The sequence below is a fragment of the Pagrus pagrus genome (genome assembly GCF_965226575.1).
Source record: "Pagrus pagrus genome assembly, chromosome: 6".
NCBI lineage: Eukaryota > Metazoa > Chordata > Actinopteri > Spariformes > Sparidae > Pagrus > Pagrus pagrus.
The window spans coordinates 12,502,117-12,518,873 of NC_140190.1; the positions used below are offsets into that span (position 1 = coordinate 12,502,117).

The window sequence follows — 16,757 nt, forward strand, 5'->3', positions numbered from 1 at the left end:
ATCAGCCATACAAATATTTTTTAACATATTTTACTTCAGTCGCTTTTTCAAACTCACCGGGGACTGAGCACTATTTAAGCGCAGTTTGAGCTGAGACAGAAAAGAATTAACAAGCCAGCATCCTAAACCTTCAATGCGCACAATAGCACCGCGTCTCACAACGGGCAAAAAATAGTACATTTACCTGGGTGTTGTGTTCTCGATTTGCCAGCTAGACCAGAATCTCCTTAAAACCTTACTGAAAACAAGCCCAAGACTCTCAACTTGCCTATCAACAATAACTTACATTATGCTATAACACAAAAAAAGTATATGTTAGAAGAGTATGAATTCACATTTTATAATAGGAGTTTGTTTATAAAAGAAACTGGGCGTATATCATGGAAAAATTACCAACCTCTTCATACAGACTCAGAGTCTAACGCAAATGATACCCTCAAACACAAGTGCAATTCTCGTCTGGGTCTCTCAGGTTGCACTGGCAAAGGACTTCTTTGTATTGTAGTAGATGCACACAGGAATAGCCAGGTCTAAAGCCCCATGGGCATGGCTGTGTCACCCAAATTGTCAGGTGTTTAGTTGCATCACTGTCACCCTGATGCCATGTTCCCCCTGTCTAGAATTTCAGAGATGGAAAGAGCACTTTGTGCCATACACTCTGCAAGGGTGAAATGGTACTGGGTGTCCCTACTCTTAATACTCAGCGTGCATGCATCACTGCTGAGTATGTCCTGCATATGTGTATGTAAAAACCTGGTTTACCATTCTACTCCTTTAAAACATCTGACAGAAGAGTGTCAATTGAGTATTTAAAGTGACACACTAGCACAGAGGCTTAATGGGAACTACTTCTTGGTGTATTTACCGTAACTGGCTCTTCACTGCTAGCAAGAAACCCTTTGAAGCTTTTAATGTTCTCTGTCTCGAGAGCACGGAGCTGCTTTTGATCTTGAAAAGACAAATGCAAATTTCACGCGAGTGACATCTCTTTGTTGTGGTTGTCGGATCAGTAAACGTAGAGTCTGACAACATCACTTTACACCAACACAACACTATCTCTTGAAAAAAAATCAGCAGCGAAGTTCCTATCCCAGACTCCCACACCACTTCACGGGCAGGTAAACATGAAAAGTGAAACAATTTTAGGCTATTCTATTTTCAAAGCATAATAAAATGCAGATATAAATGTAACTGAATGCAACACTATTGCTGATACACTTAAGTTAAACATTTATGCTTCATCAGTGGTCTCACAGCGTGAACATCAATCTGAGCTGTGTGGTTCAATCTTCTACAATGGCATCAAAAATGAGTGACAACAGAAAATTTAGATGTCTCAGAGAGGTTCTGCATGTTCGCATTTCTGTTAAACATGCTCTGAACACAGCATCATACTTTCACTTGAATGTGAAACTACTGAACTTTTCAGATTTGCACCTGCATCGTTAACAAAATGACATTTAGTGGAAAAGTGAAGTGAGCAACACTTTTTCCCTGCAACTATACAGAACTATTTTCAGATCTTACTAGAAGTACAAACAGCTGTCGGCTTCTAGTAATCGGGGACTTTGTCAAAAGTATCGTGAAACTGATGATGAAGCAGGAACTCGTGGTTGACTTGAAGAGAGTGCAAAGAGAAAGTAAACAAGTGAAAACAGCAAGCTCCCCAGTTAATCTGATAGGATCTAAAATTTCATATAAATATCTTTGTTCTTTCATTATTGTAACCTTAAATCTGACTAACTGCAATAAGTATTGTAGTATACTAGATGTACTGTATCCTGGTTGGGCTTACAGTTGTAGTAATTCATTGAATTTATCCTAAGGGGGATCAATAAAGGTACATCTCTTCTTATTACTACATCAAAGTTTTTAATTTCTATACATGATTACTTCTTTCCTCACCGTTTGACTAGCTGCTACTTTTAAATCGAAGTGTATTTGTAATGAATCACAACTTCCATAACATTTGCTCATGCTCACCCATTTATTATTATTATTGACTTTTTCTGCTTTGAGACACATCACACTTTGAAGAGAGAATTGCGAGGCATCTAAGAATCAATTATTTGCCCCGTCCCTACTTGGATTTAAGCTTATGTTTCACAGCAGTGACCACCATCTGACTGAACAATAGCAATGTGTACCTCTCCGTTTGAGGCCAACTGGACCAAAGATTATTCTTGAGCAGCCAATTCCATGATTGGAGTTCAATTCTGTTTTGATGGAATGCGATGTATTAAAATCATTTTACATCTTCTGCGCCTCTCCCAGTGATGACTAGGAGTATAATTTAATATGAATCCATCAAGTTATGTCTCATAAAAAGAAATGTACATTGAAAAGCCTGTTTTACATTTTAATGACCTTGAGAACATCTCATTTTCGAGAAAATGAATAACTCAACTAAAAGAAAATCTTTTCAGTCGACCAGTGTTGATTAAAAATACCTTGATTAAATGATTTTTATAAAAAAAATGCTTCTAGTACATCAATTTTCATGGCATAGAGCTGCATTCAAGCAAAGCACAGAAGCCCTTTTTCATTGCTGGGGTTATTTACTGGCTTCAGGCAAAGATGGGCAATGTTATCTCTGGGCCATCATTACCTTAATACAACTTCCTGAATATTTCATTGCTCCTGGACTTTACCATTGTTCCTTTCAAGTTTACCCTATACTAGAATAGCTAAACTTGGGCTGGTTAAGTGTTTGTGATTTATAGATAGAAAGTCAAGATAAAACCATAGTCTCACACATGGGAAATTGTATTTTCGCAGTGCGATTACCATGCAAAACAGTCACTGGCACTGATAAAAACAAACACAGACTCTCGGGGAGAGAAGCACACCAGGAGAGAATTGAGAATTATGAGAAAATAAAAAGAGGAGTCTCCTTTCATAAATCAGTTTTTTCAAACACAGAGAAGCCGGCATTGATTTAGCAGAGATTCCTTCAAGGTCTGGCCAAATTCAAGGTTTCCGAATTGATGCAGCGATCTTTCAGATGTTAACTCTGGCATTTATTCATTATTGTTACTCCTCTACGGAGTGACATAACTAAACTTGTATGTGCATAAACTTGTTCTTCTGACTTAAGGCAGCAAAACGTAACTTCCTGGAGAAAGACAGTTGACTGTCGAGTCTCATCCCCAGGTTGTCAAATAGAGATGCATTGAATTGGCAGTGTAGGTTGGATGCCAAACACAAGCGTCAGTATATAACAACCTGGGGTTGAGACTCAACAATGAACTACCTATTACAAGGAAGGTATCATTTATTGCTTCAATTAAAAATCTCCATTTCTACCTGCTTTTTAGCATCCGACTGCTCAAATATTGGTCACAAACCACAGGCACAGAGCATCAGCAGTTTATGGACCAAAAACCAGACTCTGCTCTGACTGATCTTTTGAAACAGACAGCAGGTCAGACAGTCTGCTCTATGTGCAGTGACACCAGTTTGACACGGTCACTTGTGGCAACCCTGCCACAGGACAGAGGAACACCATGACATTTAGAGTCATATTTGGCCTTAGTGGTTATGGTCATCTCTTGCAGCGTCCCGTGATCTGTTGAGACTGTGGAGTCAGCATTCCTTAAATAACCATAGCACTGGCACAGGCTGAACGGGTTGAGGAAACAGAATCCCCTCACGGTCTCCATTACTTCCCATACCATCCCCATAGGGGCTGAGACAGGAGCTCGACCGAAGAGCAAAACTGACTTGGTGTGAAGACAGTGGCTGTCACACTGGGGGGTGAGCCCACCTGGGGAAAATAAACAAACTAAAGTTTGCTGATGCTATTGTGTTGACTTTTACTTAACTAAAAATTCAACCTGGACCCTTTTTTATAAGTTGCTTCCCCGATTATTGTTAATGATGTTATTCGTCGTGAACCTTTCTTGGCTTCCAAGGGGGCATGCCACAAAAAGTTTGAGGACCACCGGTGTAAACCGACCTCCTTAGTGAGGGCTATAGCCTGTCATCACAAGTACTTAACTGAGGATTGATCATCCGCACAAAAACCTGTAGCATCTGACTTTTAAAGAAAGTTATCCGTGCTCCGATATTTTTAACAAAATTTGAGGTCCTATTCTCTCCTTTATTTATTCAGCTATTCATTTTACAGAGCAAACGGTAGCATCTCTAAATGTGGGATGTGATAAAAACATTTTTAACTTTAAGATGGGCGTTTGCAGTGAATGGACAAGCCAATAAATACTTAAAAAGTTATTTGTAGTTTGAAATCTGGAAGGCTTTCAGATCATTGATATGATATGGAGAGGGTGTCAATGTTTCACCTATGAAGACAGACAGATTCCAATACTCAAAAAGGTGTTTTTTTACCTAGTGAAAACAACAAAGTGCAAGCTGAGTGGATCAGTCCTGCTTGTCATAATGCAATCAGTCCCACTTTCTGTGGTAAAAAGCTCATCCAACCATACTGAAGAAGACATCCTCCACCAATACACAGTTCAATGCCAAACCACCTAATCTAAATATAACTAAAAGTAAAGTCTTCACATTACTTCTTTTGTCCAAACAACAGTCAAAAACCCAAAGACTCTTCCTTTACTATGACAAATGACAAAGAACAGCAACAAAATTTGAAATTTAATAAGCAGGAACCAGCAAATGTTTGACATTTTTGCTTTAAAAATGACTAAAAAGATTAATCGATTATCAAAAATAGTTGGCAACTAAATGTCTATCAAATAATCGATTAACCGACTAATGACAGGGGCTATATCTGCACATGAGCACAAATAAGTTTCCTGAGAACTTTGTTAAGCAACTCAACTATTCTCAATTCTGGCACCGTCACACTGTAATTTGACAGTCATGATATGTTTATTGTTGACTTTTTTACTTGGTCCTGTCTTTATGCAACATGCCAACCACAGCAGTCTGTAACCAAAACAGAAGGTATCATTTTAATACCTTCTAATTAAAAATGAACTGGATTTAAGATCAAATCATCAAATGAGTCATTATACTCATTACAGTTACTTGAAATTCATGCCAGGTCTTAAAATGTAAATGCAACACTGAGTAAATTGCCAACCACAATATGGGTGTCCCCCTACTGTGATGTATTTCCTTAAAAATGTAAAAATTCATACTCTCAGCATATAACTGCCAATCCATTAACTCGCCACAAGACAAAAGATATGATTTGGGCCAACAAGAGGTTTTAACATTCAAATGGGACTTCTCATCTCTCACTAGTGTAATACTGCAGAGCCAGCACACAAGATTTAATGCACTTCATATGCAAGCCCTCCTGGACTGCCTATGAATGTTCACTTTATATTTGAGACAAGCTTCGAGTTCAGCGCTAAGGCTTATATTTTTGTGGGCATCCTATTCTATTTGTCTCTTTCAGAAGAGAAAACGACAGAGTATGACTGAATCCGGGAAACCCTGTGTATTCCAGCACTGTGCTGTAACAACAGTCATCCAGAGACATTATTATGAATTTTATCTTTACTCTACATAACCTTCAGCTTGATGACACAAGTAGTCTTACTCATTCCCTTGCTTATATCACAGCCAATAAAAAAAGAAAGAGTGAGTCTCTGGGCTGCCAGTCCCGCAGCAGGAGCTCCAGTTCAGTCTGTCCTCAGACGTACTGACGGAAAACCAGCTGACAGTCACGTCTCATACAGGAAGCCGTCAATACACTCCACTAATGCTACTCGTTGACTGGTATTGCGTAATATAGTTTCAGAAGCACAATAACAAGTAGTCACAGTTTTTCACTTGATTACATTACAGAGACATTGACTACATGACAGCTTGCCTGAATCAGTTTTGACATCATTTAGCATTCGATTAGCTTACATTGAAATGATAAACAAGCCTTGTTTAGTGTCTCTACAATGGACACACTTAAGAGTTCAACTGTTCCAGCTGTATTTCTGTTGCTAGCTAAAGCCATTATGCTGTACACTGGCCTGGGAACAGCTTTAAGCCTCCTTACAAAAGCAGGTGCCTGCCAGAGTACACACATTTTCCACTAAAACAATGGCAAAACTGGAGTTGTAAACATTTTCAGCTCTGCCTGATTACATCCTCGATTAGGGCACCACTTTTATATTGAGAGGCGTGTGTCTTTCTGTAGCTCTTCCTCTTCCTTTACCAAGTTCCCAGCTCAGCTCCGCTGTTGGGTGCCAGCCAGTGTTTGAATTATGAGAAAGCCGAAGGGGCTGAGCTCCCCTAGAAAGATACCCGAGCCACACTGAAAGCAATACGAGCTTAAGTTTGAGGTGGTGCCATATGTAATAATAATTAGCCCTGAATTTTCTATAAAAATTACATTTAAACCCCTACAATATAAAATAATCTTAACTCTCTCCACCAACACACAGGAGCTGCTGATCTAGGTTGGTCTGAACTTAAACAACAAACCACTGAAGCTTGAATCTCTCAGATGAGCCCGTTTGTTTCTTTTTATTTGACTATATTTCATGACAGAATGCGAAAACAGAGCCTCATTTTTTTCTGTGCAAAAAATATCATTTCTCGATCTGTTTGTGCAGATGTGGTCTGTTAGTAGAGGGACTTCATATACTTGCACTGCTCCCTGGTCGTATTGTTTGGCTTTCATTGTTGTCTTTGTATTTCAATATGCTACTTTAAATAAATAAACATGCTCTTAACACCGAACATTACCCAACAGACTGAAGACACACCTGTTCATAAACTAACATAATGTAATGTATGCACACATTTTATGTAATCAATTTATACATGCGGCACACAACACGCCTGTGTATGATTACTGTGTGTCAGATGGGTGGTTTAATGTATGCTCATCATCTGTGATCGTGTGAATCTTCTGCGACTTGGCTGCAACAGAAGCTGTTAAAAGTCACAGTAACTGCTTTCTGTATGCCTGTGTGGTCCTTATGCGTGTCTGATAAAAAAGAAAATACACTGTATTGTCATACATAATGAATATGTCCGTCTCAATGCATATAGTCAACTAAAGAATAGACCCAATACAAAGTACTCGACCTGTTGAAAACCCCTCCTTTGTGCCAGCTAAGTATAACATTCCCAAAATGCTACAGCACACGCTCATATCACCCTACTGCTCTGAACCTTCACCGCAAACCAAGCAGCCACTACTATACCATGCAGACATTTGATTACTCAATAGCCCTGACCTGGTCAAACTGTGAGTAAGGGTTTTAACTCAAATAACAGGGAAAAGGTGACACAGTAGGCATGCAGTAAGAAAAACAGCTTTAGGGGATTGAGAGTCTGTGCAGGAGGCAATTCTTCATAAAACGATGCATATTAACTGTTAAACATGATTAAATGTTGCCTCTTCCATCATCCATGTTTAAACCAATTGCACAAACAAAAAGGACAGCAGAAAGAAATTTTTTCTATGATTTCTGATACATTTTTAAACATTATTTTACTAAAATGTAGGTAGTTTGTTTTTTGTTACCTGACATTAGCCTTGCAAGTTGATAGATAATGAAACCTGCCATACTACTTTCTAGAGCTGCGACGATTTGTTGCTCATAAGAAAAGAGATCGGCAACTATTTTGATAATCTATAAATCATTTCAGTCAATTTTTTTTAGCAAAAATGTCAAGAAAGTTGCTGGTTCCAGCTTCTTAATTGTAAAGGATTTGCTGCTTTTCATAGACTGGACAAAAGAAGCAATCTGAGGATGTCACTTTGGGCTCTGGACATTTTATAGACTAAATGATTAATTGTGAAAATAATCAGCAGATTATGCGATAATGAAAATAACACTGGCAGCCCTACTACTTTGTCGAGTACTGTGTCTAGTATGCTTCACCTTTTTTATCTTCTGATAATTCAAAAGCACAACTTAAACAGATGCTTATCATTGCAAAAATGTGACAACTGTCTTTAAAAGGGCCCTTTAAAAAGTCTTTAAATCTCCCAAAATAACTACCGATGATTACCCTTTATTGACAATTTCTTTTGTGTGTCACATTAGTTTAATAAACACTCCTCCCACAACTAGTAGTCCCCCAATTACCTATCACGATTTTATTGTTCTGGCTTATCAGCTGCAGTCCTGCTGCACACAACCACTGAAGCTGGAGATAAGGCCCTTTACTCCTGGCCTGGCAGGTTTTCCCTGTCAAATATTTATAGAAGCTGAAACGTTAGATGGCCATCACCAGACTTATAGCTCTCTCTCTCTCTCTACACGAGAAGCCGAGCAAGCAGCAGCAGCAGAGCCATTTCAGAGATCAGACCTTGAATACAACCTCTTCTTTAAAATCCACTAGTGACAAGAAAATGTGTTGCCGTTTACCAACTTTGACGCACTTGAAGCTAACAAGTGAACATGAGCCTTTAGTGGCAGTGAGGGGGGGTTGGGAGGAGAGATCTCTCGGATGAATACTGGGTACTTTTCCAAATTATTCACCATGTTGTCATTAGATACTCAACCAAGGCAACGCTTTTCTTTCTTTCTTTCAAACAAAAATCAAAGTGAGTGAGAAAGACAGGGCTAGCAGCTCTCACCATTATGTGTGGGCAGCTGCTGCTGCTGCTTGGCTAGTTTAGCTAACAAGGTTTGCCAGATTTTTTTTGTTGTTGTTTGTTTTCTTTGTGACAGCTTGACAAACTTTCTGGAAACATTTGTACACACGACAGAAGTTGCTCCAATGGATTTCGCGTAAAATGAATACAGGTGAGACAAGTTAGCAAAAAAAACAACAACAACAGTTAACAGCTAAATGTGTTAAAAACGAAACACCCAAATAAAATGAAACAACTAACTAGGGCTTGACTATTCAACTAGTCGGGAGTGGAGTAAGTCTGGGTGTAATTAAAACACAACACTGAACAAGCTACCCAACAACCGACACCAGTCAGCCCCGGCCAGAGCTAAACTAGACACTTAACAAGCCAAATTAGCCGAGCCAGAGCCAGCCTGCTGAGGCTGTGTATCGCAGCGTGTAGGCAGCAGCAGCAGCAGCAGCAGACACAGTGGGGACTGACCTCACTCTGCCTGTCACAGCCGCCCCGGACACACTTTTCTAAAAAACGCGAACCAAAATGTCACAGAAGCGAAAAGGGCTCGTTTACCTTGCTGCTCTGGTAGCCTTCAAACGCCTTCAGCGCGCTGTCAGTGAGTTTGACGTGAAAGACGGAGACATTGCTACCGTTGCTCACTCTGCCACAGGACAGTCCGTAGCACTGCTCCTCCTTCAGCGCCGCCATCTTGCTACCGTTCCCACCACGCGCACGGACGCACTCTGTCGTAAACCGAGAACTCCCGTTGCTTTTCAATGAATATTCAATGACTGCTCACTGCCGATGAGGTCACTGAGCAGTAATGAAGCCCTATATAGTCACACGTGTTGTATCAGGAAATCACATTTACGCTGCAGTAAAAAAATATATCATAATTTAAAATGTATTGAATGGAGAGATATTACATGAGTGTTGAGAGGTGAGCACTATTCATTTTAATTATTATTTTTTAAAACTAATTCGGAGTCGACACGTGAAGCAGGTGATGTTTTAATGCTTGTACTTTGTAATTATATATTTTTTTGTTATTAATGGTTGGCAAAAAAAATATGTATTTAGGGAATGAGACTTGCACATCAGTCATGCGTAGGAAGAGAGAAACGATAGGTCATCTGATTACGTCAGCGATACGTCAATGTCTGGAAAGAAAGAAAAAAAACAAAAAACCCCAGTTTGGGAATATCCAGGAAAATTTGGGATGTGTAGCTGTCAACAAACATGGCATTTTAAATGCCAATGCATCCAAGTTCCCATATTGTTATAAAAAAAATAAGAGGATTGTTTTCATACACATTTTAATGACAGATGTCTGATATTTCTCAAGCGTCCGAGGCCAGTTTAATAAGGCATTAATGCCAGTGGATCAGGAAACACTTCAGGGAATCAGTCCAGGAAAACATTGGATGTCTTGTCGACGAACGGAACAGAAATTCTGACACGATAAAAAAAAAAGGAAACTGAAGTTTTGATAACAGACACATTTTATTGTGATGAATATAAAATTAACAAATGCGGGGAATGTCAGGAGCCACTTCACTTCCCACCAGCTGTCACAGAGTTTATGCAACTTTTGGCACTGTAGGCCATCTACCATCTACTCTGAAGAAGCCACAGATTCAGCGATGTCACATTAACTGTGCTGGAAAGCAATAATCAAAAACAGTGAAATAAATAAAAGAAACAATTTAAGGACAATTTTCACAGGCAAAAAGTGTAGGGGAGGAAAAAGAAAAAACGTACACACCCAGCACTGTACTTGAAGGGTTATCCTTCAACATTTGGTCTTAATCATCAGAAATTGAGGTATAATTGACTGAAATTGATTAATAAAAATAAACTCTCCTTCAGTATTATTCAGAACCACTTCACTGAGAAAATTTGTACCATTCTCTGTACTTGTTTTAAAAGGTAATAACTGCACCTTTATCAACAAGAAACTAGTCATTTAACAAATGTTGGCAGCGGATCTACTTTAGCTGATGCTTTAATGTTTGTATATACACAAGTCACCAGAAATATAGAAACACCGCAGCATTTAATTGCAATCAAACAGACAGTCATGTACATTGTGCATTGTGAAATGTTATTATTTTACTTTGTTGCTGCTGACACTGTCAGATAGGTGTTGATTCAATTCCACAGTGCTTTTTGAGGCTGCAGTTTGTTGTGTTTCTTTTTCTTCTTAAAACCACATTATGTTGTGAGGTGTTTCTTTATATTTTTGCTTCTCTGTATATGTTAATGAGGTGGGTAGGAACAAAAGCACAAAACACCAGCCTTAACATGCACCACAGAACTGATTCACCACACAAACAACGTGTGCAAAAACTGAATGTTGCATTGTATTAAATCCTGCAGGTGCCTCTATTTTGGTGTTCACTTAGCGATGAGTAGTGTCTGTAGAAACGGTGTGTGTGAGCTGGCACACAAGACAGCCACCTTACCATCCTGTGGGCCTGAAATAATAGAGCATCTGCGTAAACCACTCCATATGAAATATTGTACCGTAAAATCACATATTCTCTCTTGGAAATAGGAAATATCAATTTACTTGCACAATCTGACGCTTTAAAACTATAGCATGACATAGGACCATATCACAATAGCTATTTTAAATGGGAAAAATATTTATAAATAGCTCCTATCTGAATCTATGGTAAATTATTTTTCATTCTCATACTCAAATTATCAACATTAATTACCATAGACAGAAACAATGGCAGCAAAAGAAAACAGTGTCTGGCAACGTGACGGATATGCATTCACCTACACATTTATAAGGTTGGAATTACTGTTCCCGTATGCAAATATTGATGTTTTGTTGTTGGTCACATACAGTTCTCAAACATAGCAGAGAAGTGACCGTGTAGAGGCATCTGACCGACTTCCACGACCTTTCACCAAAGGTCAGAAGGCACTGCCAGATGTGCTTCTGTTTTTAGACTCTTAAATTGCGGGGCTTGGTCAGGCCATCAGTACAGGCGCCGTTTAATTTCTAGCAGCTATGACGACGGATAATGCTACACCACCAATGGCTACTGCAGTGGCACCGAATAGCCACTTCCAGCTGAGACCCTGGAGAAAAGAAAGAAGTAGAGAGTGGATGTTTAGTAGGTTGACAGTTAAAAAAACTCAAAGCAAGACATCCAACTTAAAAGATTGATAAACATAACCGACACTCTTGGTTTATCATCACACAAAGGTTCCCTTGACGATAACATACATATCACTCCAAAAGTGCATGAGCATCATGTGATAATGGACAGAGACTGACGTTGTATTCTCAAAATCTTTAACACCGAATGACTGTCTCACCCATGAAGACTTGGCCTGGTGTTTTTGTGTGCTGCCGCTGCTACTACTTGGGTTACCCAGCATCTTCTTGTACATGGCCTGCTCTGCTCCTCTCTGCTCCGAGTGCTTCTTCACCAGCTTGGAGAGCTCTGCGTGGATAGTCTGCACAGATGAGACAAGACAAATAGGTGCTGCAGCCAAAGCCCTCACTACTTCATCGAGGAAAACAAAGTCCTGCTACTGTATAACAACGCAAGACTGATTTCCTTGTTAATGGGAATGTGTCAAGATGACAATAGCCTTACATCAACAGACACAAGTGGTCACCAAGTGGTAAGGAAAGCATGAAAAATGACTTGACAAGGCTTTTCAAAAAGAATATGACGGACCATTTTACTATGATTGTTGATGCTAGAAATAATGTTTCTACTGTTCTTTGTCATCTCACAAGAAATCTCAGGCTTGCATCACAGAATTAGCCTGCAGTCCAACCCACACGTCCACACAATTCCAGGATATGAGTTTAGTTATTGTTCCAAAACTGTCTCAGATCTGAGTCACTTTAATGCTCTTAAAACTGGTGAGTGACTAATCAAACCAATGCTTTCAGAGACAACAAAAATGTTTATGCTTGGGCACTTCAGAAAGATGGGTGGAGCGCCATTACAAGGAGTTTACAGCCATGTTCACTTAATAGTATTTTTAGATTTGAGAACTACTTTTAGAGATATTTATGTGTCAGTTTGAGTGTGCAAGTACCTACCCTGAGGATTTGCCTGTTTGTGTCTAATGCCAAGAGTAAGCAGATACACTTAGAACAGTGTTTGAACAGGGCACGCTTGGCAAGTTGGCACCACTATTGTGCAATCAGCTATCCACCAAAATGACAAAAATGACAGTGACTTGTCCCCAGGGCAGTGATAAAATAACATGTAACATCCTGTCCCAACAGCATATGTGTGCCCTTTTACTGTGCTGAAACAGTCTGGAGCTGTTTAAACTGGAACTGTCACGACTGTGTGTCATGTCAAAAAAACCCGAGACAAATAAATCTCCTCTCATCCGTTTGAGTTGAAGATAAAGGGCGTGAATAGCTGACACCAGTGTAAAAAATTTAGACAGCGAGTCTGTCCGTGCCAGGAGAATAGAGCGACAGCACGTCAGCCTGTCACTCCGTGACGCCTGCGCCTGTTGAGGACCGCCTCATTGATTATAATGCCAGCGTCCTGGTATTGTCGCTGAAACACACCCACAGTTCTTGGTGTTAGAGCATGATGTTATTTAGGGATTCATTATTTTGGCTCTAAGAGACTGTTTTAATGTTAATACAACTGATCTTACACCACGTTAAAAATGTGTGTTGACACAGACATTATTGCAAACATACAAATGGTGGAAAAGATTGTATTGACACGACACTACGAGGCAAAAGAGCCTGCTATAGTCTGAATCAATGTGACATCACACTAACAACAACAGTGACTTCTGGTAAGGCAACTGGTGGTTGATTTGAATTACAGAGATATGTGAAATTTTTCAGCCATAATTGTAACATCTAAAAGATATTCAGTCAAACCCGATGGTCCGACCGCATGTTTCTGCTGTGCCTATTTTATGTACGGTGTTGTTTTGCTTGCATCTTTAACATCTACACAAGAGCAACATCGACGACTAACTGCTGTTTTCAGGTAAACTCAAACTGCATTTTCTTAAGTTTGTGGCCCAACAGGTAAATTAGGTCTTCTTAGGTTAATGTTAGCTAATGAGATATGAAAGCATCAAACATGCATTTTAGATTAATTAGATGTATACGACTTAAAACAGATGAAACAATAAATGTAAATGTATGCAAGCTTGTATGCAGACAATCTACAACATGCATCTTTGCACTTCAGATATGAAAAGATTTGTAACTGCACACAGACCCATTAAAAACAAAAATCCACCATATAATATAGATGTTGGATGAAACGCTTAAGTGGTGGCCAGGCCATGTGCTGTTTGACAGATTGGTGTAGGACTCAAGTGGAGGATTCTGGGCATGAGTACCATGCTGCTGCAGCTCACAGCTGATCCAAGAAGCCCACGCACTGAGCTGGGCTCTGTTAAATGGCCTCATGCAGCCAAAGAATCAGATAGGCCTGACTGTATGCGCAGGAGAACAGTAACAGTGGCTAGGTATTAGATATGGCTGGGGTGCAGGGCAAACCTATTTACAGCAACAACATGAAAACAGATCCTCTGAAATGATGAATCAGCAGTCCACCTGACCTTGCACTACAAACCAAGTGATTAGATATTTTACCCTATGGCGCCATCTACTGGGAAAAAAAAGAAAGAAATTTCTCCATACTAAAAGCTGTGTTTTTAAGAACAATTAATGTAAAGAGCCCAAATGTACCTTGTTGCTTGGTTCCAGCTTCAGTGCCTTTCTCAATGTCTGAATGGCTTCTGTGTATTCACCTTGCAAGGCTAACACCTTGAGTAAAAAAAACACATAATTATGAACACAATATATTGAAGACTAACAGTGAAAGTGAAACAACAAAAGCAAAGTGTACCTTGCCCATGCGGAAAAGTGCTTTTATGTTCTCTGGCTGGTGTGCCAGTGCTGAGACACAAGATTTAAGTGCTGCATCATAGTGGTCCAGTTTTAGCTGAGAAGCAGCCATGTTGTTTAAACACTTCACTTTGACATCCATCAGCTCATCCTCCTCCTCAGCACTAATGTCAACTGCAGCAAAAGAAACCACCACATAAACCAGTAAAAACAGTCTTTAAAATTAAATTAAGTTACAATGTCTATCGGAGCATCATCAAAGGAAACATATTTGTTGTTCTTGTTTTGAGGGTAAATCTAAAACCTCCAAAAATGGTAAATCAAAGTAAGCATCAACTCTTTAAGTACCATGCATGTCCTCTGAAACACAACTGTAATAGACTTTTCACTGAGTCCTGACTCCTTGGCCTGTATCTCACCTTTAGAACTAGACTCTGTTATTTGCAGGGCAATGCTATACGAGTTGACAGCAAAAGCGTAGTCCCCACGCTGATAATGAGCGTTGCCTCTCTCTCTCTTATGGCTTGCCAGGGCAATCTTTTCTGCAGGGGGCAGCAGCTCCAGGTCTGGGGCATCAGTGGCTTCTAGCAGTTCAGCTTCTAGGGATAGCTCAGCGTTGGGGGGAACCTCGGGTTCCTGACTGGAAAGATAAAGAAACATCACTTGAGGAAGCAGATTGTAATGTTTTGCTTACACTGGAACTGCAGTTGATACAGCTTTTAGCAGTTACATTTAAACACATCCTTACCTCCCCCAGGCACCATATGCATATTTTGCATCGGTTTGAACGAGGGCTTTCTCTCCCATTTCCATGAGCTGTACTGTGAGATCCAGAGCCTGAAAAATTAGAACAAAATCACTGCAGTAAAATATTGATATCTATGTCATTCTTATTTTAAAAAAGTATCATTAATTATAAATGTTTACCTGGATCACATCTCCATCTCCAAGAGTGAAACAGAGGTCAGGCTGCTCCTCTACAAGCGTCCCATCCTTCAGGTATGTTTTGAGATTAATCTTTACATTCTGTCCTTTCTGTGGCCGACTGTCTCGCCCTTCCCCTGCCTCCAGGACTTTTTTCTTCAGCTGGTCATTACCTGGACACAAACGCAATGGTATTATATTCAGTCAGTTACACCACTGATCCATGTCCAGTGACCGTGGAGCAACCACAGGCCAGAAGCGTTGCTCAGGGGAATGACAACACCTTGGGACAGGGTGTGGATTTGACTTCTCTATCAGCAATTTTGTCTTATAAATATATAGTCGATTCTGCAACAACCTGACAGTTTACCATGAGGTTTTTGTCACATACCTAGTACATCCAACCATTCATCCACTGGAACTGGAGGATCTGGATCTGCGTTTTTCTTTTCAGTCTCATCCGTGCTTTTCCCTTTCCCACCCCCGGCATCTTCCAGAGGAGGGGGGGCGTCGTCAATGTCTTCATCGTTTAAAAGCTCAAAGTCCTCCCCGCTGTCCAGCAACGAGGTCCGTCCATTCTTCTTTGCTGATTGCGCACCCTCATAGCCATCAGAGACGTCCATAATGTCCTCGTATTCACTCATTAGTCGGGTACTCTGAGAAAGAAGATGAACAATTTAAAAAACACAACCCCTTTTGACGTGTTTGACTGTTGCAATCCGGAGCGCCAATATAAATCTAGCTAAATCACTGCTTAAAGATGTATCCGCTGCTACAATATCAACAATATCAGCTAATTCCTTACCCATAGCTTTTAAGCTAACATAGCATCTACAGTAAAATAAAAAAAACCCAAAAAACTGCCATCCAAAAGTATCCATGACTGAGACTGATAATCAATGGACAGTTTAACAGATGATCAAAATCACTATTCACCTGTAACTTTGTCGGTTCAATAATGTATTTTGAATAATAGCAGCCGGGCTAGCCGCACGTTTTCCAGAAGTTTCTGACAAGTATCCTACCGCTCTTCAAGCGGCTAGCAGGCTACTGCTAACAGACGTTAGCCGCTGAAGTTGACGCTAGCGAGCTAGCATTAGCTGTAATCTTGCTAGCTGCTGTCAGTGGACAATAAGCGTCTGTTTTTATCTCGTCTTTCAAAGGGCCACTGCTTATATCGACTCCGGCTAGAGCGAGACAGTCAGAGTGTCATATGTGATAAGCCCGTTTATCAAAATAAACGGAACATTACCTTCCAGCTCTATCTGTGCAGAGGCTTGTTTTGGTCCTGGGCAACCTCTCCTCCAGTTCAATGTGGCGAAGTCAGCTTGCTGTTGGGGAAGACGAGAGCAGTGGCACCTCTATAGGTTGTTGACCATACAGTATCAAACTGACTTCGCCGCGGTCCCTCGCTCATCACAACAAGCTGCTTCCTGTTAA

At 40.1% G+C, this 16,757-nt stretch overlaps 2 protein-coding genes across 4 annotated transcripts in view; both read right to left on the reverse strand.

Moving 5' to 3' along the window:
• ell (elongation factor RNA polymerase II) overlaps positions 1–9,272 on the reverse strand; it is a 35,778-nt gene extending 26,506 nt beyond the window's left edge. The window contains exon 1 of one of the 2 annotated variants that reach the window (XM_084355654.1): positions 9,092–9,272. In XM_084355654.1, coding sequence (XP_084211780.1) covers positions 9,092–9,226 — 135 coding nt within the window. In that variant the 5' untranslated portion in view covers positions 9,227–9,272. The remainder of the gene's footprint in view (positions 1–9,091) is intronic. The other variant, XM_084355655.1, reaches the window with a different exon arrangement.
• A 1,160-nt stretch (positions 9,273–10,432) lies between these two features.
• On the reverse strand, positions 10,433–16,701 carry fkbp8 (FKBP prolyl isomerase 8). Of its 2 annotated transcripts, none has more exons than XM_084354295.1 (9): positions 16,570–16,701; positions 15,709–15,973; positions 15,321–15,490; positions 15,142–15,230; positions 14,813–15,033; positions 14,395–14,567; positions 14,235–14,312; positions 11,855–11,995; positions 10,433–11,614 (listed from the first exon to the last, which is right to left on the reverse strand). In XM_084354295.1, exons 2-9 carry the CDS (start codon positions 15,959–15,961, stop codon positions 11,528–11,530), a joined length of 1,212 nt encoding a protein of 403 aa, XP_084210421.1. In that variant the 5' UTR covers positions 15,962–15,973; positions 16,570–16,701; the 3' UTR covers positions 10,433–11,527. The 2 variants fall into 2 exon arrangements, with proteins under 2 accessions (XP_084210421.1, XP_084210422.1); XM_084354296.1 differs by lacking the exon at positions 16,570–16,701 and adding an exon at positions 16,254–16,545.
• Between the last annotated feature and the right edge of the window lie 56 nt (positions 16,702–16,757).